At 36.7% G+C, this 24,890-nt stretch overlaps 1 protein-coding gene across 1 annotated transcript in view; it reads right to left on the bottom strand.

Moving 5' to 3' along the window:
* The window catches only part of LOC137405338 (dystrophin-like), a 91,256-nt gene that overhangs the window by 27,870 nt on the left and 38,496 nt on the right, over window positions 1-24,890 (bottom strand). Inside the window, exons 6-13 of the mRNA XM_068091568.1 lie at window positions 17,668-17,760; window positions 15,664-15,827; window positions 15,102-15,226; window positions 14,293-14,651; window positions 10,762-10,971; window positions 6,025-6,206; window positions 987-1,121; window positions 782-891 (exon numbers count right to left, since the gene is read on the bottom strand). Of these exons, the coding sequence (XP_067947669.1) occupies window positions 782-891; window positions 987-1,121; window positions 6,025-6,206; window positions 10,762-10,971; window positions 14,293-14,651; window positions 15,102-15,226; window positions 15,664-15,827; window positions 17,668-17,760 (1,378 nt within the window). The remainder of the gene's footprint in view (window positions 1-781; window positions 892-986; window positions 1,122-6,024; window positions 6,207-10,761; window positions 10,972-14,292; window positions 14,652-15,101; window positions 15,227-15,663; window positions 15,828-17,667; window positions 17,761-24,890) is intronic.

Genomic DNA, 24,890 nt, shown 5'->3' with positions numbered 1-24,890 from the left:
ATGGAAATACTCATTTAGCCAATGCATGGGCATACAAGAGGGCACAACTTCAGTTGATAGTATTAATTCCAGCTTTTACTGATTTTTTGCCATAATTTTGTGGGAATATTTAACTATAAAACATGTGTTCACACAATAGCTGCCAGCAACATTGGTCAACCATTGTAAAGAATGGTCAAATGCTTTAAAACTGTCTGACCATTTGAAAAGCTGGCAGACTGGTGCGCTTGTTGGCAAGCTGGTGAACATGCTGCAACAGATCCTTCAGGTGGGATCAAAGCAAAACAATATTGTCTCTATCGACATCACTTACTCGTCTGCAGATACTCTGGTGGCTGACAAATAAACTATGTTTTAGCATGAGCCTAAGGCTATGCTTTATCATTTTGGGACTCGGTGACAGAATGCTCATATGACTAGTATCAGAATGTAAAGCGTGCCCGACCATGAATAACAAACAGGTTGCAGGTAAAGGGCATACGTGCCAGAAAACATTACAAGTAAAACGCACACTATGATAACCTAATGCAAGCACACACTGACTACCAGGGTACTAGTATATATAATAGAGATACCCTAATACCTCGTTTCCTCTCCCAATTACATCAAGAAAGAAAATGATACCTGTAAGGCCAACTACGGGACTCTTGTAGAAAACAAACCCGCGATAACACAAGGAAAACTAGAACATTGGACTAACAAAGCCCTACATCGAATCTCACATCTATTAGTTATCTTTTCTTTAACACAAAACTGTTGAAACAGAAGACGTAAGTTCTACCTTGATCCTGCACTCCATCCTCTACTATAACCACCATATTCTGAAGAGAATCCACTCTCTCCTGTTGCTTTTCTAGAGACTCCTGCAACTTCTTGTGCTCCTCAAAACACCTGTGAAAATAGAACAAACGTAAGGACCTATCATAACGAGCCGATCCTACATACCTTGTCTGATGAGTAATGACCAACTCAGCTGTTCAACTCACCGTCTCACGTTGTCTAGCGTGTCAAAGTTCTCAACCTTCTTGTCAAATTCTTCTATTTTTTGCTCCATCTCGGAGAGCCAGGATGAGAGGTCATTCAGCTGGGCCATCTGAAGGTCCATGAGGGACTTCTGAAGGCTGCAATGTAGAGGCGGAGGTGTGTGTCTCAGCAGTTTAACGGCGGACCAGAGGTTACGCTAAGACAATACCGAGGGTGCTTGTCTATTACTATATGCAGCAAAGTCAACAACATAAGGTATATTTGCAGACCATTTAAGGCAATGTGAGGGCAGAGTGAGGGCAATGTGAGGGCAATGTGAGGGCAGAGTAAATCGAAGAGAGGGTGCTCAAGATATTTTATACATTCATTGTCACCCACAGAATTAAACGCGAAGCTATAAATAGTCCTGACATAACTTCTTTACCCGCCGCTGACGGAATGTCTCACAAAGGGCACAAAGTTAGCAAATCTCACTGCTAGCCACAAGCACACACATCTGTATAAAACAATCGGAATCATAAAGCGAGTCATCGATGACGGCATACACCTGCCTCTAGCAATCACTGCATTGTCACACTCTCAGTCTAAGGTACTGAGGCTAGACATATGAAGCTGTCTCATGCGTGACCGTGCTGCTTAGTCTAAGAGGAAGGCCACCAAAAACCTTTAACTATGTTATCCAGCTTATGCTTTTGTGAGTGGTGTGACAACGACTATATCTATGCATTTGCGAAAATAATTACAGGGCAGACAACACCTAGCAATGACTTTTCACTCATTTGAAAAAGGACCACAATAACCATTTTACCACTTTGATATCCAATAAAACTTTCCCCATGATTGCTAAATGTTATATTTTACTACTTTTAATACTGATTGAAAAGTGGATGTCATGTTGAACTAAATTCCAATAAGAGATGACAATCAAAAATTATTTTGAATGTTCATCCAGTTTTAAAGCAATGTTATACAGTCTGGAGCAAAACTGCTCCAGACTGTAACATACACTACTAAAGCTACATTCAAGGAAAAATTAAATCATCAACACACAATCACTTTTTGGCTGAATAATGAATTTAAGAACACCTCTTTCTGGCGGGCTTCCTCTTAACTAATGCTTTCCCTTAACTAGTAGTATAGTACTGTACCAGGAAATCTCATGTTCCAGAATACTGCATTTAAAGCTGCAACACAAGATCAAACGACATTATCTGACATTGTCTCTTAGCAGACTTGACAGTGATTCTCAGTGCTGCTTCAATCGTTAAAACTATACAAGAGTTTTTATCGTGCATACATTATCAAATCAATTTTCAAAACAATGAAAGACACTCTTTGTCAATTGTGTATGGAAATCAAGCAACTGCAAGTGCTACAAGAATTCAATGGTAAGCACATAACTCACAAAACCTGCACCCAAAACACTAAACTGATGCAGTTTGCTAAAGTGAGAATATGTAAGAAATTAAACATGAACCACACTAGATCGTTTATATATTTTATATTATTACTCTGAACATGCATGAACAAATGCCAATTATTTACAATTATTTAAAAACCTTTTTATACGAATATGAATATATACCATAAACCCTTGATTTGAACACCATGGCGCTCTATTAAAGGGTGGCGCTCTATTTTTCAACCCTTTATTGGAGGTGACTTTCAGATAAAGGTGGCATTGTATTTTTCAAACACCTCGTCAGAATATTGAAAAGATAAATTCAACCCTTTTACGAGTGAATTGAATGTTGCCTACATTTTGCACTCCTACGGGCGGTGCGACATTAACCCTTTTGAATGCAAAACATTTACTAACTTACTTACAACTTATTGTAGATGCTAAATAAATATGCGCGGGGAAGCTGATACATGTCTCTACCAGTTGATATCTATTGCTTGCAACTAACCTATGACGATTTTATAGCTTACGTTGCAATTTGTTGGCGCTTTCAGGCTTTTTATTTCATTCTTAATTTGAAGGCATATTTTCATGTTATAGCTATATTTAACAATGTTGAATAAAAGCTCATTACACTCATTGATATGTTAGCTACAGGTTGCAGCCAAAACTAGCTTTTTATGTGCTATAGAAGAGGAGTTACGAGTGTCAATCTACCGTATGCCGAGTTAATATTACCGCAATGATGCTATCAAATAATACGCTATAAATATGCAAATTCATAAGTTGTATAATAATAATCTATCAAATGTTACAAGTAAATATTCAAGAAAAAGTGACATAAACAAACCATATTTATAATACATTTAGAAACAAAAATTAACATTTTTAAAACAAAATTATTAGCATCGTTTACTTGGCCAGTTGCATTCTGATTGTTGCTTTTGTTTGGACTCATTTCATACTCTTCTGACTGTTCAATACCTTCCACAGTGTCTTCTGACCTTAACTCTTCTCCTGTACAGCTGAGCTAGTCGATATTAGCGTCCAAACATTTTTAGCGGAGCAAAACTTCTGCGCAATACCATTTAGGATACAATTCTCACGCAAATAAAGACAAACCGCATGTAACCAAATTAGCCTCAAAATGGTTAGTCTCAAAGTAGTAGTGGTACAGACTCCATAGTAAATGATAAAACTTTTTTACATGTATCGAAGTATCAAGACCACGTTAAAGACAAGGAACTACTATTAGCCTCATACAGTTAATAATTATTTTTATAGTGTTACATTAGAAGTTTTAATGAAAAAAATGTAAAGCTTTGAAGTTGGAAAACGGACTTCGATACAAACAGAAATGATGAACGAATTAATCGTTATTGTTGTAATCGAGTCATTAGTAGAATGGTTTTTGAAGACTTCTACTGATTATCCGCTATTATGGGTTCGTTAAGATCAAAGAATGTCAAATAGGGGCAGCCAAATAGAGGTGGCGTTCAGTTAGAAGGCGGCACTCTAGTTTTCAACCCTTCTCCCATAGTAACGTTCAAATACAGGCGGCGTTTAAAATGCCGGTTTTACGGTAAACTAGCTCTCCAAAATGAAGGTGAACTAAAGGTGAACTGAAGGTGAACTGAAGGTGAATAGGACGTAGATATTCTTTATGATACAATTAATTACTGAAAAAGGTATTATTTGTTTCTACCATGCCTGCCTTTTGTATCTCTCCAGACGAAACAAGCTAACTTTTATCAAGCTGTGTTTTAGCAGGTGAGCCAAAGGAATAAAATTTTAAACCACAACAAACCCTTATTCTCATTTTACTGTTGGGTTCCACTTGGTTTCATACCATCAGTAATAAACACATGGGGAGCTGATAGAAGTTTGAGGCATTCTAAGAATTCCCGGATGATAGATCACTAATACTCTGAGTATGTCGCTCGTGTACTATATTTAAACAGGCAGTTGACATAACACGAAGTACCCATTATCAGACAGCGCTTATCGATCAATTATAGATCATAACAAATCTACCAGAATAACTACTGGCCCTACAAAGCATCAATATAGCAGTGGCAAGTGGATACACGTTAGTCACTGATAAGTGTTATGAACAATACAGTAAAAGGTGATATATAGAGCTTTTTTCTCCGGTATATACGCATGCGGTCTGTAGTTACCATTAAAATAAATTAAAATAAATTTAAAGTTTAAATTTATTAAAACTTAAAATATTAAATATTAATATTAAATATTAATTTTAAAACTTAAAATAAATTAAAAGTTTAATTCAGTTCCTAGTTTAATAAAAAAAAACCAAAAATGTTGGGTTTTGAGGCTGACTAGTTTGTTATGAATAATAACTATAGCAAAATAATATTAAAAATCTTCATCTATACATATATTTCTCAGAGTGTGTGTATATGTGTATATTTCTCAGAGTTTGTGTATATGTGTATATTTCTCAGAGTTTGTGTATATGTGTATATTTCTCAGAGTTTGTGTATATGTGTATATTTCTCAGAGTTTGTGTATATGTGTATATTTCTCAGAGTTTGTGTATATGTGTATATTTCTCAGAGTTTGTGTATATGTGTATATTTCTCAGAGTTTGTGTATATGTGTATATTTCTCAGAGTTTGTGTATATTTCTCAGAGTTTGTGTATATGTGTATATTTCTCAGAGTTTGTGTATATGTGTATATTTCTCAGAGTTTGTGTATATGTGTATATTTCTCAGAGTTTGTGTATATGTGTATATTTCTCAGAGTTTGTGTATATGTGTATATTTCTCAGAGTTTGTGTATATGTGTATATTTCTAAGAGTTTGTGTGTTTGTCCAGGTATAGCTATTTAAATCTTCAATTAATGACTCCGTATCGCAGAAGATTTGATCTCCGACCCTCCTATTTGTTAGTCTAATTCCCTACTAAGTTAGCTACACGGGCTTGATAGCTTTGCTAGGGCTTAATATATGTCGCTATACGGGAGCAAATACTCTACCGCTTTAAGTCACATGCAAGGTGATTGCTTAACGTCACGAGAGGGTAACTCTTATTAGTATGCTTACTCAAATTATGCATTGGCAATGTGCCAGGCAATTCTCATTACCTCTTATTGTTTATAAGCTGATTTTTAATACCCAGGCTATGCCGGGTAGCACAACTCGTCTTTACTATAATAAGATCAGTGCTCGTCCATCTGTTTGAGGCAACACTAAGAGTGTTTTGAAAACAATTACTTCGAATTACTAGGAATTGAACTCAGATACTCTGATTTACAGACCAGCACACTAACCACTACACCGCTGAGCCGCCCTGATACTTTGTGAATTACGGACATACTGATTACTCATTACAATCTCTCACGGTGTCTTGAGAGAAAAGTTAATTGTCCTCTCTCTACTATGTGGCAGTGCATCGGAAAAACAATTTAAATATAACCAGCAACTAGCATAAAGTGTCCACCTTTAGCACAATCAGCAGATTTCCATGGAAAGATAACTCTTAACAATAAATTGGAATGGTAATGAAACACGAATGTACAGGACGCTACAATCGTACAACACAAACTGTACAGACATTATAGACTGAACAACTATATCCTTATCCAGCTGTTCTATTTAAGAGCTCACAAACCTCGTCTGCCGCTCCATGGCAGCAACTCTAAGCTCCTCCCACTCTTGGTTAAGCTGTTCGAGTTTAGTACGAAGCAGTGCATCCTGTTCAGTAGAGAGTTCACCAGAGAGAAGGAGAGAGTTGCCATGGGTGAGAAGAGAGCCAATGTTGCTCTGGTATTCCGTCAGCTGGAGCATGTATTGCTGCAAGATAATACGCCTGATTCGAAACGCCATCTCAAAATATGCTCACCATAGAGCTAAAGCAAAATACTCGAGGTGTAAAGTTTATGTAAGTTGTAATATTCTAGTAAAATTGTCTTTCTCTTTATCTTCTGTAAGAAACGTAGGAGACTGCTTTTGAAGACAATTACTAGGTTTTGGACTAAGCCAGTGGAAGCAAGTTTTCAACAGCTAAATGTATGACAAAGATAGTTTTATTTTAATAATATTTCTGATGATAGAAAGTGGCTTCTAGATAAATAGCTGTCTAGTTTTACAAATATCAAGCATCTATGCGAAACTGTGGCTAGTACGCAAGCCTACACATACAACCATCTCAACATTCACATCTACCAATATATGATATTTTATCAAATTAATTTTTAAAATAAGACGTTGAAAGTTTCTTGAAACACTGCAGTTTTGTAAGGGAAAAGGAGGAGGCCATTCAAAGTTGAAAGAAATAAATAAAGTGATAACAAACTACATAAGCCAACTTGAAGTTCACTGAGGACATGTTTAAATTATGCTGCACATCTTATCGCCACCTCGACCTCTGACCTGTGCATCACTGAGTTTACACTTCGGTTCATGTAACTCAAAGGTGAAGTAACGATAAAACCATATTTTTATTGATTATCACTTTATTTATTGACAAAAAAAGTAATTTCTAACCTATTTATTTCTATTTAATTTCTAACCTAAAGTTTCTCAAAGCATTGCAGTTTTGTAAATCAGTACATATGTACGGTTGTCTTTCACGCAGTAAAGAATAAATGTCGAGAAAATGAAAGTGAAAGTGACAAAAAGAAAAAACAACTAACACCAGCGAATGCAGAAAAACTAGTCATGAATTAAAAAACTTTAATGCAAGAGCAAAGAATACTATTAATCTATATTAATTTATGGTTAATGTGGTCTAAATCAGCCTAGCCCCAGGTCCCTATTACCACTTCTACTCTACTATTTATACAGTAATTCCAGGTCCCAATTACCACTTCTACTCTACTATTTATACAGTAATTCCAGGTCCCAATTACCACTTCTACTCTACTATTTATACAGTAATTCCAGGTCCCAATTACCACTTCTACTCTACTATTTATACAATGATTCCAGGTCCCTATTACCACTTCTACTCTACTATTTATACAGTAATTCCAGGTCCCTATTACCACTTCTACTCTACTATTTATACAGTAATTCCAGGTCCCTATTACCACTTCTACTCTACTATTTATACAGTAATTCCAGGTCCCTATTACCACTTCTACTCTACTATTTATACAGTAATTCCAGGTCCCAATTACCACTTCTACTCTACTATTTATACAGTAATTCCAGGTCCCTATTACCACTTCTACTCTACTATTTATACAGTAATTCCAGGTCCCTATTACCACTTCTACTCTACTATTTATACAGTAATTCCAGGTCCCTATTACCACTTATACTCTACTGTTTATAATTCCAGGTCCCTATTACCACTTCTACTCTACTGTTTATAATTCCAGGTCCCTACTACCACTTCTACTCTACTGTTTATAATTCCAGGTCTCTATTACCACTTCTACTCTACTGTTTATAATTCCAGGTTCCTACTACCACTTCTACTCTACTGTTTATAATTCCAGGTTCCTACTACCACTTCTACTCTACTGTTTATAATTCCAGGTCCCTATTACCACTTCTACTCTACTGTTTATAATTCCAGGTTCCTACTACCACTTCTACTTTACTGTTTATAATTCCAGGTCCCTATTACCACTTCTACTCTACTGTTATAATTCCAGGTCCCTATTACCACTTCTACTCTACTGTTTATAATTCCAGGTCCCTATTACCACTTCTACTCTACTGTTAATAATTCCAGGTCCCTATTACCACTTCTACTATACTGTTTATAATTCCAGGTCCCTACTACCACTTCTACTCTACTGTTTATAATTAAAAGGTCCCTATTACCACTTCTACTCTACTATTTATAATTCCAGGTCCCTACTACCACTTCTACTTTACTGTTTATAATTCCAGGTCCCTATTACCACTTCTACTCTACTGTTATAATTCCAGGTCCCTATTACCACTTCTACTCTACTGTTTATAATTCCAGGTCCCTATTACCACTTCTACTCTACTGTTAATAATTCCAGGTCCCTATTACCACTTCTACTATACTGTTTATAATTCCAGGTCTCTATTACCACTTCTACTCTACTGTTTATAATTCCAGGTCTCTATTACCACTTCTACTCTACTGTTTATAATTCCAGGTCCCCATTACCACTTCTACTCTACTGTTTATAATTCCAGGTCCCTACTACCACTTCTACTCTACTGTTTATAATTCCAGGTCTCTATTACCACTTCTACTCTACTGTTATAATTCCAGGTTCCTATTACCACCTCTACTCTACTGTTTATAATTCCAGGTCCCTATTACCACTTCTACTCTACTGTTTATAATTCCAGGTCCCTACTACCACTTCTACTCTACTGTTTATAATTCCAGGTCTCTATTACCACTCCTACTCTACTGTTTATAATTCCAGGTCTCTACTACCACTTCTACTCTACTATTTATACAGTAATTCCAGGTCCCTATTACCACTTATACTCTACTGTTATAATTCCAGGTCTCTACTACCACTTCTACTCTACTGTTTATAATTCCAGGTCCCTATTACCACTTCTACTCTACTGTTATAATTCCAGGTCCCTACTACCACTTCTACTCTACTGTTTATAATTCCAGGTTCCTACTACCACTTCTACTCTACTGTTTATAATTCCAGGTCCCTATTACCACTTCTACTCTACTGTTATAATTCCAGGTTCCTATTACCACCTCTACTCTACTGTTTATAATTCCAGGTCCCTATTACCACTTCTACTCTACTGTTTATAATTCCAGGTCCCTATTACCACTTCTACTCTACTGTTTATAATTCCAGGTCCCTATTACCACTTCTACTCTACTGTTTATAATTCCAAGTCCCTATTACCACTTCTACTCTACTATTTATAATTCCAGGTCTCTATTACCACTTCTACTCTACTGTTTATAATTCCAGGTCTCTATTACCACTTCTAATCTACTGTTTATAATTCCAGGTTCCTACTACCACTTCTACTCTACTATTTATAATTCCAGGTCCCTATTACCACTTCTACTATACTGTTTATAATTCCAGGTATCTATTACCACTTCTACTCTACTGTTTATAATTCCAGGTCCCTATTACCACTTCTACTCTACTGTTTATAATTCCAGGTCCCTATTACCACTTCTACTCTACTGTTTATAATTCCAGGTCCCTATTACCACTTCTACTCTACTGTTTATAATTCCAGGTCCCTATTATCACTTCTACTCTACTGTTATAATTCCAGGTTCCTATTACCACTTCTACTCTACTGTTTATAAGTCCAGGTCCCTATTACCACCTCTACTCTACTGTTTATAATGCAAAAGGGACAATTAAAACCTCTTTTTATTGATTATTATTTTATTTATTTAAATTCTTAAATGTAATTTAGTTTCTTTACTTAGTTTTATGTAATATATTTGTTTATAGTTGAACTACTCATATTCAACTTTTTGAAATGTGGAACGAATTAAATGAAACACAATATATTTTTATAAGAATATTTGCTCCAGCGTACAATGGTTTTGACATACAAAAAGAGCAATTTTGACATACAAAGCAATTATTAGAACATAATGATTTTGTATGTCGAAGTTTGATCATACATTATATTTTTATGGAAATATTCGATCCAACATATGACAACTTTGACGTCTGTAGAGGTTTAATGTCTGTAGAGGTTTAGTAAAATATTGTTTAATTCTCTGCATCAACCCACATACCACCAGTGCGTCAAAATGTAATGCAAAAAAAAATCATGTAGACAATGTAGAAGTAGTGGAATATTTTAATGTAAGAATAAGGATTTAAAATAGTATTCCAAGTCAGTAAACTTAGAAAAACACTTTTTAAAAAATCTTTCTCTCTTTCTGTATTTCAAATACTATTGCAAAAAAACATTTATAGTTAACAAATATATACATAATGATTAATCTATATATATAAATTTTCTGTCCCAAGACTTTTTATTACCCGGGCATTCAGCCAGTATGCACATATTAATCATTTGTAGTTACTTTGCAAAGAAGAGTCCAAATCTTTTCAAGCGTAGATTATGTATGCACAAATATTATAAATGTACAAATGAAATCAGATTTGTGGCAGCAGATGGAAAGAATAGACAAAATTTCTCAATTTCAGATATGAAGGCCTCCTATTCTAAGAGCGACTCAATCTGGAGTTGTCACGATACCATGGACATGATAATTATAATTATTCCAAAGAAGACAACTCCAAATTATATGCGAAACAAAGCAAAGCGGAGTTAGAGCTTGCAGGCATTATTACGCTGCAGGCATTATTACGCTGCAGGCATTATTACGCTGCAGGCATTATTACGCTGAAAGTATTCAGCTATCTACAAACACTAAGCAAACTTAATGACAAACCTCGTGCTCATGGAACTGCACCTTGACAGCATCAACACTCTCAGCAATAGGCATCATGCTATTGAAGGAGTCCTTGATAGAATGTAGCCAAGTTAGTGTGCTTTCTAGCCTAGGGTTAATAGTGGCAAGGTCAATTTGCGAGCTCACACAGCTCGCTATCGTCACGGATGTGACATCGCTTTGTGCTTCAGGAGCAAAGGTTATATCGGACTGCAACAGGATAACTATTATTAGAGGCGCATTCTAAGTTGTGAGGAAGGAGCAGAAAACTCACGCGTGAGAGTTGTGAGAGGCCTTGGTATAATTATTCAGAGTGTAAGGAATTGTTTTGAAAAAGTATAATATTGGGCAACAAACTTTTTGACATCTATTAAACCCTGATTCAAAATGTGGGTCGAGTATTGTGCACGGCTGTTAACAGTTTTATATAGGTGTGCTGCTGTGATCTGCTGTGACCTGCTGCGACCTGCTGCACAATGCTATTGTTCTCTGTGAGCTCTGATGAACTGCTAAATAAAAAGTACTGTTGAAGGCTGACCTGAACTAAAGTGTACGAATGTTTGCTAATGTATACTGCAATTTGACTGCTGTGTAGTATCTGTGCCTACAACCAAAGGAGGTAAGACAACTCCGCAGTCAGTTATTGTGTACAAAATAGCATTAGACAAGACTTCATAAAATTTGGCGAGTTTAAATAAGGCCATTTGTAATTATAAAAAGAGATAAGACTCCCAGATTTACTTTCGAGATAAAAATGACCTCATACACTGTATGTACACTTCAAGTTGGAGAAATCTGATTGCAAAACAGACGAGAGGTTTATTGCTTTATAGCTGACTGGAGGCAGCTGGGCTCCTCTCACAAGTCATGCGGTTTCATGCGCCGACACTGAAGTAAATTAGAACCACCAGAATTGCTAATTACTTGTTACCGTTTCATCAGCCAGCCGTAGAGGTGGAACGAGACGTCTCGAGTATTGACCTGTCTCGTCTCGTATCGGTCTTGTCTCGACTTAACTACTGCCAAACTCGAGACAGGAAATAGAACTAAAGCGCCTGCGCACGGTTGTTAAAACATGGCTTCTTGCGGAGCAACAACTCCATATATTGTAATGGATTGCGGGCAACTGCCTTTAAAGTTATACCCGGTCCGTTACTACCTGTTGCTATTGATTATGTTGGCCACTGAGTCTAATCATGTAGTCCGGACAACGGCCCTGTTATATTTTAGTTCGGTTCTGTGTCCTTAAAACAGATACCGGGTTGTATCTAATTACTCTTCGGATAACCAAATTTAATAAATAAGACTTTTGCGGGTAACATGTCTGAATTTTATCGTATCGTGTCTAAACACCAACTGCCCTTCATAAAATTCGGGCCTCTTTTACGTATATACTACCAATCGCGGGTAAAACTTGCCCGGACACAGAGAAACGAACGAAAGGCCGTGTCGACCATAGTCCGTGTTCGGTTAACAATGACGTTTTGTTAGTTCAATATAAGAATATACATGTGCATGTATACAGTAATTAATATAATTTCATGAGTACAATTTAAATACAATTCACATACTACAGTTAATACACAAACAAAACTTAACATTAATGAAACGATAAGAATGAAAGTGTTATCGTGTGTTCTTTTAGTTGCGGTATTGCTTTGTAGAGCGACGGCTATCGGTTTCATTACACATTACATTAAAAAGTAAGAACTATTCAATAGATGGTAAAAATATACACGTACAAAGCAATATGTTTATAATAATTATGATCAATCAAGCTCAAAATTCTTAGAATATATAACTTCGGTATTTTAGAGCTGTTTGTGTCACTTTTGTTTACAAAAACTACATGCATATCACTATTAAAATGTTGTATTTAAATCGTTTACACCAGGTGAAAATTCAATTTAAAAATAGTTTTATTAATTTTATATAACAAGTAGCTAGTACTTGTGTAGTGAAATCATCACCAAATGCTCATTATTTTACTGTCTCGTGTCTCGAGTCTCAAATTTTTACAAGACAGTGTCTCGAGTCTCGTCTCGAACTTAAAAACCTGTCTCATTCCACCTCTAGCCAGCCGTTCTTTTACTCCTTTAGCACATAATGAAATGTAACATGTTCTTAATCTTACCAAAATTATATAATGCAATCTTACTTAGCGATGGCCAAGCAGCCACTTCTGCTATATAGAGAACAAGCGAACTGCTGAAACAGAACTGCTGTTTAATTGTTATTATAAGTTTGTTCTAAGATGTCATGATATTCCGGTGATGTTCCACACTTGTCAAGTATTTAGTAACAAAATATTCTGAAGAACACCGATAAATAGTGAGTAGCCATAGCCATCAACAACACCCTTTATAAACCCTTCCAGCGCTAACAAATGTTCTATGATAGACAAGCGGTAAGCATACCCGTGATACTCTTATGATTTGATTGGCACTCAACATATACACATCTTCGACTTTATTGAACCACACTAATAACTGCTAGCTTTTGGGAAATAGACAAGAGCAACATGTGCTGCAAAATAGACAAGAGCAACAGGTGCTGCAAAATAGACAAGAGCAACAGGTGCTGCAAAATTATCAATAAATGACATTTTAATATAAGAAATATTTATTAGTAAAACTCAGGTAAGTCCTACTATCGCATCACCTTATTGTCGGCCTATAGTGAAATAAGAAGAGCCTCTTTACTAAATCCTAAACAGCCCTTCTTACAATCAACATGATATCCCCCTAGGCCTGACTTACTCACTCTTTATCAGCATTCAAATACACAATATTTTCTGGCATTTCATAGTATCAGAATATTTCTAAAAGTGGAAATCTCTGCACTATTGAGTAGTATTTAGAGTGTTTATGCGCATAATTTCTGAAGGTGACACGAGTGTCCAACTGAAGATATACTAAATGACATGTTAAATAATTAAAGCTCACCGATGATAACACCATTTTCATTGTAACATATTCTGATCACGAAAATTGAGACAACATTTAGATGGATGGGTATCTCATAACTGGGGACAATGTGACTTAATGTTTCTCTTACAAATAGCCTTCCTAGAATACTAAGCTGCTGAGGCAAGATTACATAAGGCCTTACATCTACTGAGACATACTTATAGTGGAATGTAAGTTTATGCAACAAATTAGAGCACTATATGATCTTTACTGTGTTGTTTGAATGCGCTTACACAGAAAAGGATGCACACAGCTATAACATGACAGCACATCGCTCACACGCAACTATAACATGACAGCACATCACTTACGCGCAACTATAACATGACAGCATTGTTAGGACCAAAAACATTAGTTTAGAAACAGCTCAGAAAATTAGGGAATAAATACAGCATCGCCGTATCTGCTTGTAGTGAAAATTAGCAGAGCTATGAAACGGGTATACAGAAATGGTCAGTGGGTTTCGAGATAGCTTTATGTTTGTGTGGAAAATGTGAAAGGTCGGTGGTGAAAAAAGAATTACAACTAGAATATAATCAAGCCAAATGCTCTTAACTCATACCTGGCCTTCTAATACAGCCCATTTTGTGGGGGTGGTAGACGACTCCACACTCTGTCCCGTTTTGGGCCGCACGGGAGATGAAGACGCAGTGAGTGAGGTAGTCTGATGTGATGTGATAGGTTCCTGAATGTTTATGGTTGGGACGCCTTCACTAGCTACGACTGGTTCTGATTGTGAGATATGATTGGACAGTGAGTTTTGTGAAGCACCTTGATTGGTTGTTTGATTAATTGAATGTAGCGGGTTACTAAAAGAATTGTTAGGAGTATCCTCATTGACCAACCGATGGAGGGGATATAAGGCCTTGTACAGACAAGTTACGTATAAGAGCACAGACTTCTTGTCTGGCCGCTCCATGTCTGTAAATAGATAATAGAACAGGAAGTGGCTAATGGCTAAATATTAACTGTCAGCATGAATATTTAATGCGTTAACAACAGCAGATAAAATTACAGATTGAAGTTTGAATATTATTGTTTGTGTAACTTCAACAAAATACCAGGTTTTATTAAGTTGTGCTCAAGTTGTGAAAATGGACAAAAAAATTTGCGATATTTGCAAGATATCGACCAAAAGCAGCTGCAATGCTATTTATAACTCTATTAAAATCAATTTTTGAACTAGATTATCTAAAGACTGTCTGCTGAAAGTCATTATTTGTAAAAGTTATACACATGCTATGATCTACACCATCAAAACTTACCCAACACACTGAACTAGGCTTGTCTGGTTCTACACCTGCTATGTTCTACACCTGCTATGTTCTACACCTGCTATGATATGGTAATCACCAGGATTATCCGGCCTACCTTTGGGCTCAAGCAACTTGGCTATTTGGAAGTTACTATCCGCGACTTGAAAGGCGTGAATGAGCGTATAGTCCACGTCATTCACAGCTACCAACTCATCGTAGTCAAACAGTTCTGGGCGGTGACTGTAAAACCCACCAGAATCACTTACAATCAGTTGATGCCGAAACACTCCAGTACAGAATCTCAACCAAGAGATTGCAGTTGACTCAGCTTTAACTGAGTGTCTTGTTGAAGTTTGAATAACTTTTCTAGCTTATAAACATAGCGGTAGACTAATATGGTTGTTACATGGAATACTGGTGACAGTAAGAGCACAGGCTAAGGAGTACCAGTTCTCAATGACTAGTATTGACAATAAGAATAGCTCCATCTCCTTCACACAGCTTGCTGGAAATCAGTAAAAATTTAAATTGTTAGTAAAAAGCTCCCAGCAGTCATCTGCTAGTTGGAGTCTTTCTTATGAAAATAGTATTAGTTGTGTACTAATATATCAGGTACACAGGCTAAGGCAGAGAGGCATGAATTTGTGGTAAGCACTTTATAAGCACCTACGACTAACCTGTGCATAAGGGCATTGAAAGCAAATCCGTCTGACCACGAGCTGGTGAAATTCTGTATATTGACATTTGGATAGCCTTGGGTTGATGAGCGACACCACGCGAGTAACATCTTCTCTACACTTTCCTGTGACCCATTTGATTGGCTGGCCATAGCCCCGGCCATCTAGAAATTGTAAGTATGTATTGACCACATTTGAAATCTGACAGCAACAAATAATCACAGTTTAATAAATTACAAAATAGTAATGTACTAAATGGCTGAAGTTGAAAGGTATTTTGAAAGGCGTCAGAGAGAATAGTAACAAGGAAAAGGGAATGGTGCAGAGAAGACCTACGAACAATTGCCGAAGTTATTGTATGTGTGTATGTATGTATGCACGTATGTAGGTATGCACGTAAGTATAATTCTTCATTGGCAATAGTAATCATTAACAAAATGATATTTTTCCTAACATGCCAAAAATTATTGTAGAAACAGGAAGACATATCTGGAGATGATACAGTCAAAAGAATGTGTTATGAATTCTGAAGCTGACAGGCAACGCACGTGTCATGCAGGTAGAGTGAATGGGTTCACAAGAATAACCAATAAAACTATGAAACTACCTACAATGTGAAGCACATGGTAAAGTTCAAGAGTAATACAAGTAAAAATAACATACGACTATCAACTAACAAGTGAAACTACGCATGGAGTTTTATTAATGTCAAATGGCCAATGACTTAGTGGTTTGTTGCGTCAACCAAAATCAGCAAATCGACAAAACTCTACTGTGACTATAAACTCTACTGCTAGTATAAACTCTACTGTTAATATAAACTCTACTGTTAGTATAAACTCTACTGTTAGTATAAACTCTGCCGTTAGTATAAACTCTACTGTTAGTATAAACTCTACTGTTAGTATAAACTCTGCTGTTAGTATAAACTCTGCTGTTAGTATAAACTCTGCCGTTAGTATAAACTCTACTGTTAGTATAAACTCTACTGTTAGTATAAACTCTACTGTTAGTATAAACTCTGCTGTTAGTATAAACTCTACTGTTAGTATAAACTCTGCCGTTAGTATAAACTCTACTGTTAGTATAAACTCTACTGTTAGTATAAACTCTGCTGTTAGTATAAACTCTACTGTTAATATAAACTCTGCTGTTAGTATAAACTCTACTGTTAGTATAAACTGTACCCTTAGTATAAACTCTACTGTTAGTATAAACTGTACCCTTAGTATAAACTCTACTGTGAATATTATAAACTCTAATGTTAGCATAACCTCTACTGTTAATATAAACTCTACTGTTAGTATAAACTCTACCGTTAGTATAAACTCTACTGTTAATATAAACTCTACTGTTAGTATAAATACAATTTAAATAGGGAAAAAACTAACATAAAGTGACAACAAAGCCATTAAGCTAAAGGAATGTATTGCTAAAACAAACTTGAATTGGAAGAAAAGGTGACCACAGCCTCTATTTAAATTTACGTTTATACTAACAGAATACATATGTATTGTGAACCACACCATCCAGCTGGCATACAAAACAGAGAGATCTGCATAGGTCTCTTGGGCCCTTCCCTCCACACATAAGCTATGACTACGTAGGATAATATGGCACTGATGGGATGGTAGTGTGCCTCCAACGACATCGGCACACTGATACAGGTCTACCGGAGTTAGAATCCATTAGTATCGCTCACTTCCTATTGGCTAATTCAGTTAACAAAGAACAAAGTTATGGCATATTGCAAAGTGTATGAAAATGACAGGGCTGTTATTTGAAACTAATAAAAAAGGCTCAATGAAAATAACCTTGGTTGGGCGGGCATACAGATAACATACACAAGTTCAATAAATACCGGAGGAAAGCATTGGTGAGCGTGCTCGACATGTGTACCCCTAAAGCGAGTGTACGGTGGCCTTTTGTCAAACCTTCCTTTCGAGGAACATGTTTGGCCATGATCTTGAGTTCACCCATGATCTTGTGTCTTATATAACTTACCTGCCAGTGAGATATTATAGTCCAGACTAGTCCAAGAATTAGTTTGACATTGCCATTGACAATGTCATCACTACTTATGTTCACAAGGCGAATCTACAAAAGATAAGACAGCGAGTGAGTGTATTACTAACATTCGAACAAGCAATTTGCTAAATGACATACTAGAGTACAGTCATAAATAGACGCATACAATTGGAATAAAGATGAAGATGTAGATACAACTTGTTATCTGCTACTGCAGACCCGCAGCAACGCATCCCAGAATAACTTGCATACATTGACAAAGACAATTGAGGAAGCGCAGGGACCATTTACTACCACTTTATGTAGGCATTTGTTCAAACAAGTAGCCAAGGGCTAATTTTACTAACAGTTTACAACTTACAGCTCATCTGTTAGAAAACTGACATCACCTGGCTTGATTGGCTGGTTTATATGCAATAGTGCAAGTACAGACACCGATATAACACTCACTGATATAGTACTCACTGATATAACGCTCACTGATATAACGCTCACTGATATAACGCTCACTGATATAGCGCTCACTGATATAACGCTCACTGATATAACGCTCACTGATATAACACTCGCTGATATAACGCTCACTGATATAACACTCACTGATAAAGCACTCACTGATATAACGCTCACTGATATAACGCTCACTGATATAACGCTCACTGATATAACACTCACTGATATAGCACTCACTGATATAGTACTCACTGATATAGCGCTCACTGATATAACGCTCACTGATATAACGCTCACTGATATAGTACTCACTGATATAACACTCACTGATATAACACTCACTGATATAGCGCTCACTGATATAGCGCTCACTGATATAACGCTCACTGATATAACACTCACTGATATAGTACTCACTGATATAACGCTCACTGATATAACGCTCACTGATATAACACTCACTGATATAGCACTCACTGATATAGTACTCACTGATATAGCGCTCACTGATATAACGCTCACTGATATAACGCTCACTGATATAACACTCACTGATATAACACTCACTGATATAGCGCTCACTGATATAACGCTCACTGATATAACGCTCACTGATATAACGCTCACTGATATAACGCTCACTGATATAACGCTCACTGATATAGCACTCACTGATATAGTACTCACTGATATAACACTCACTGATATAGTACTCACTGATATAACGCTCACTGATATAACGCTCACTGATATAGCGCTCACTGATATAACACTCACTGATATAACACTCACTGATATAACACTCACTGATATAGCACTCACTGATATAACACTCACTGATATAGTACTCACTATTATAACGCTCACTGATATAACGCTCACTGATATAGCGCTCACTGATATAACACTCACTGATATAACACTCACTGATATAACACTCACTGATATAACACTCACTGATATAATACTCACTGATATAACACTCACTGATATAGTACTCACTGATTTAGCGCTCACTGATATAACGCTCACTGATATAACGCTCACTGATATAACACTCACTGATATAACACTCACTGATATAGCGCTCACTGATATAACGCTCACTGATATAACGCTCACTGATATAACGCTCACTGATATAACGCTCACTGATATAACGCTCACTGATATAGCACTCACTGATATAGCGCTCACTGATATAACGCTCACTGATATAACGCTCACTGATATAACGCTCACTGATATAACGCTCACTGATATAGTACTCACTGATATAACGCTCACTGATATAACGCTCACTGATATAACGCTCACTGATATAACACTCACTGATATAACACTCACTGATATAGCGCTCACTGATATAACGCTCACTGATATAACGCTCACTGATATAACGCTCACTGATATAACGCTCACTGATATAACGCTCACTGATATAACGCTCACTGATATAACGCTCACTGATATAGCACTCACTGATATAGTACTCACTGATATAACACTCACTGATATAGTACTCACTGATATAACGCTCACTGATATAACGCTCACTGATATAGCGCTCACTGATATAACACTCACTGATATAACACTCACTGATATAACACTCACTGATATAACACTCACTGATATAACACTCACTGATATAACACTCACTGATATAACACTCACTGATATAACACTCACTGATAAAGCACTCACTGATATAGCACTCACTGATATAACATTCACTGATATAACGCTCACTGATATAACGCTCACTGATATAACGCTCACTGATATAACGCTCACTGATATAACGCTCACTGATATAACGCTCACTGATATAGCGCTCACTGATATAACGCTCACTGATATAACGCTCACTGATATAACGCTCACTGATATAACGCTCACTGATATAACGCTCACTGATATAACGCTCACTGATATAACGCTCACTGATATAACGCTCACTGATATAGCGCTCACTGATATAACACTCACTGATATAACACTCACTGATAAAGCACTCACTGATATAACACTCACTGATAAAGCACTCACTGATATAGCACTCACTGATATAACACTCACTGATATAACGCTCACTGATATAACGCTCACTGATATAACGCTCACTGATATAACGCTCACTGATATAGTACTCACTGATATAACACTCACTGATATAACACTCACTGATATAGCACTCACTGATATAACGCTCACTGATATAACACTCACTGATAAAGCACTCACTGATATAACGCTCACTGATATAACGCTCACTGATATAATACTCACTGATATAACGCTCACTGATATAACGCTCACTGATATAGCACTCACTGATATAACACTCACTGATATAGCACTCACTGATATAACACTCACTGATATAACGCTCACTGATATAGCGCTCACTGATATAGTACTCACTGATATAACGCTCACTGATATAACGCTCACTGATATAGCACTCACTGATATAACACTCACTGATAAAGCACTCACTGATATAGCACTCAATGATATAACACTCACTGATATAACACTCACTGATATAGCACTCACTGATATAACGCTCACTGATATAACACTCACTGATAAAGCACTCACTGATATAACACTCACTGATAAAGCACTCACTGATATAACACTCACTGATATAACACTCACTGATATAACACTCACTGATATAACACTCACTGATATATTACACTCACATAGATATAGCACAAACTGGTTATTGCCCTCACTGATAAAACATTAGATTATTAGAGCTATGTAGACATAGCAACATTCATGCCAGCCTGTACTCAATGAACAAAGTGATATGAAAGGTTTAAATTTACGGAAAACTTATCGCATCTATTTATCTTGCAGTTCCAAAAAGTATATCTATAGGTGAAAACGAGAAGCTAGACAAGGGTGGAGGCATATTCCTAGCAGAAGGGTATGAGCATAGATATAGTAAACCCTAGATTGGCGAATAGCTATCAATACAATGGAGCAAAAGTGAGGCCTATAATTGGCTGTTGTTTTCACGACGTTACGTCGTAGTGATGTGCATCACAGCATCAAAGCCTTCAATTGAGCAATAAGTTTAGTGGTGGAAGCACGCTTGGCATGCTAGTTGTCAAGTCATAAACATAACAATAAGACCAAATTCTTAGTGAAATGTCATCAGAAGAGACCACAACACCCCAGGTATATCCTGAATTGCCCATAACAAAACAGAACTTCAACTCAAAACAAGAAGTTCTCAACAATATCATAAGCTATCTATGCCGATTAAAGACACCAAGCTGAAAGCTGCTAGTGGAAAATAATAGGAAAATCATCATCATTTCGTCATTGGTTTTGAGTCAGCAGCCAAATCTGTACATGACATTGCTCAATATCTTTTCAGCAACTACCCTTACATCAACTACTTCCTAACCTTTAAGATCAACCAGGATCACATTGAGATTCTGTTTTCCACAATACGATCTAAGGGTGGCTATAACAATAATTCGGATGTGCAGTGCTTTAGATCTGCACTTCGAGCACTGTTCATAAAAGCAGATATCACACCATGTCCCAATGTTAACTGTATTGATCTGGATGTAAGCAGGGCTGAAAAAACTGGCCAACTCCTGCTACATTCTCTGGCTAGAAAGAAAAAGAAAGAAGAGACAAAAGCTGAGGAAGGTGAAGATGAGGAGTTCGGTGATGAGGATTTTTTTCTAACTCAAATGTGATGAGCGTATCAAGTTCTTGACCGGTGTCGAAGTAGTGGGAAGTAGAAATAGTGATGACATAACCCTAATCTCAGTTAAAAACAGAGGATGATTGGTGACCAGATTGATAGGCCGAATATGAATTGCTGCAGAATAGTGCCTACGTTCACACATGGAGAGCTGTGGTATCACATAGAGAGCTTTTAAACAAGTAACATCACAGACAGTAACATATATGTCTTATTACATAACCTCCATCAAGGTTTTACATGTACAGTGCATGCCAACAGTCTACTCAAAACTATAGTAATTCGCTATACTAAAATCAGAAAACACTATGCCGCTTCAAAGCAGGAATCTAGTTCAACCAACCTTAGACAAAAACTATCTCGTCTAGTTATTTTCAGTCATGTCTAATGGGTGCTTAATACAGTGGTCCAGCGTAATTGCTTCTAAACCTCATTTGATTCATTAGTTTGTTATTAGTTTAATTTCTATTTGGTCACTTTTTGTATTATCAATAATATAGAAGCTTCTAAATCATTGGTATTATTCATTACCATGTGTGTAAGATTCTTGCCTTTCTCATCCAAAGTCATTACAGTCATACTTCGACTTACGAGCTTAATGCGTTCAGAGACTGAGCTCGTATGTCAATTTACTCACATGTTGGTGCAATTTATTTATATATAGAACAATTAAATACATATTGATAGGTTTTCATACTCTGAAAATGCATATAAAACACTCAAAACAATATATTGTAACAGAAAGAACATGTTGGTTATTGTCCTAACTTACCACATGCTTTCAAAAAACAACAAATAAAAATAATGCAAGGAAATGTGATTAATTAAAATGTAAAATTAAATACATAAAATAGCGGCTAACGCTAGCATTTGCCAGAGAGGGAGAGATAAGTTATCCTTCATTACAACAGTTGACTTTGATAAATTTAGATTTTATCCAAGTCGTAAAAGACAAACTTAAAAGCAAACCTAAAAGCAAACTTTAATCTTTAACTTAACGTAATTAAAGTTTCTTCGGCGTTCATAGTTTTAAGTTTCTCGCTGGTTTGCTAATTTTTCTTTTGTTCCGCTCTCACGACCGGTCGGCCGTTTTAAGAGAAACCTATCTAAGGACGTTTGCCTTTGTCGCCCTTTCAACGTGTTGCGATCAGGACGAACACAGGTGTTGTCACCAAGGGTTAATGCACGACCGCTAGGCAACTTGTCCGAATGTCTATTTTTTATAGTCATGATAGATAGCACCGGCCATTTACGTAGCATCGTTTCAGTTACGCAGTCACCGGCCAATTGTTTGTCTTTTATCCAAAACCTGAGCAGTCTCTCCATCAGTGGTCGTGAAGATCGCTGCATCGTTTAGAAACTATGGTTAGTCCTTTTGCAGACTAAATGCCTTGAATATAATCCCTGTGTTTGATAATTGTGGATGTATTTCTGTCATATTGTTGAGCAAGCTCAATCACGCATACATCTTTTGCATATTTTTTAATAATTTTCCATTTAATATCAATTGTTATCATTCGCTTTTTCTTTGCATTATCTATCCTTTTACTGGCAAACTTTCGGTCTACGCACGGTACTGTTAATTCACATAATTCTGCACTGAAAATCGCGCACAAAAAACATGGTACAAAAGTACAATCTGAGCAGTTGAAAATACAGAGTGATGCTGTTCTCATAAAACACCTCCGACATACTTGGCAACTGTCTCATGTGCTCATATCTCAAACATGGCTCGTATTTTAGCGCTAAAACTTGCTTAAAAGCTGGCTCGTACCTCAAGTTTCTCGTACGTTAGGGCACTTGTAAGTTGAAGTATTACTGCATATAAGTTTTACATATTTTCAATAAAATATGCAGTCTCAGATGCACAAACTATGGAAAAATTGAGCAGTTTTTAGTGCTAAGTCAATAGGAGTTAATAGATCAGCTGATTCGCTTTGCACATCACCATGACGTTGCGTCATGCTAATTATAGGCCTCACTTGTTTTGATTATTCGCATATCTAGGGTTTACTATATCTATGGGTATGAGGCTATGAGCTCAACAACATCTTTGCTGGCTATGATACCTGGAGAGATGAGCATTAGCCTTAATGCAGGCAGCTAATCTAATGGGTAACACTCTGAATGCTGCCAACGTGTGCGTCTGACAGACCAGCTCTTATAGCTACTCACAGCTACTCACAGCTGCTCAGTGTTAACAATCAGTAGAGAGTCAGTGTGAGAGGTTTTTATTAATTAGGTAAGTTAAAGTACGTATATGCATTGAGCATAAGAGCTCTCTGATAGGTCAATACAGCTGCCTCTAGGTTACTTGAAGCTTGTGGGAGTAGAATGTTCAGCTTACAGGCTCATTCTGAAAGTAATCCTCAAATTCCATGCTACCTATATAACTCAAGGGCATCCTCGCTTACAGATCACCAAACACTGGAGGATTAGGGAGGGAGTGCCTCCCTCCCTAATCCTCCAGCAAAGACCTCATTCTATGTATGCATTGCATGAAGCGAACAGGTGACCATACTTGAGGGTTTAAAAATGAACTGATGAAGTATGTTGAATATCTGAAAATGGTCGTGTCACTAAACTATCAAATATATAGAGCTCATTCTATATCAGATGAATTGGTTATGGCAAAGGAAACACAACTCCAAGTGTAGACTCTATGCAGTTAAACCCCTACATGATATTTCAGACCAGACAACATTGGAACTGAAACTCATTTAAATATATAAAATAATGTCTAAAACTTTCAGAACCAATGTCTAAAACTGTCAGAACGTATGTCTAAAACAGTCAGAACATATGTCTAAAACTGTCAGAACATACATCTAAAACTGTCAGAACATACGTCTAAAACTGTCAGAACATATGTGTAAACTGTCAGAACATATGTCTACAACTGTCAGAACATACATCTGAAACTGTCAGAACATATGTCTAAAACTATCAGAACATATTTCTAAAACTGTCAAAACATATGTCTAAAACAGTCAGAACATACATCTAA

Source organism: Watersipora subatra, chromosome 9, assembly GCF_963576615.1.
Source record: "Watersipora subatra chromosome 9, tzWatSuba1.1, whole genome shotgun sequence".
NCBI lineage: Eukaryota > Metazoa > Bryozoa > Gymnolaemata > Cheilostomatida > Watersiporidae > Watersipora > Watersipora subatra.
Note: the sequence above shows the minus strand (reverse complement) of the source record. Positions and strands in the feature narration are given on the sequence as shown.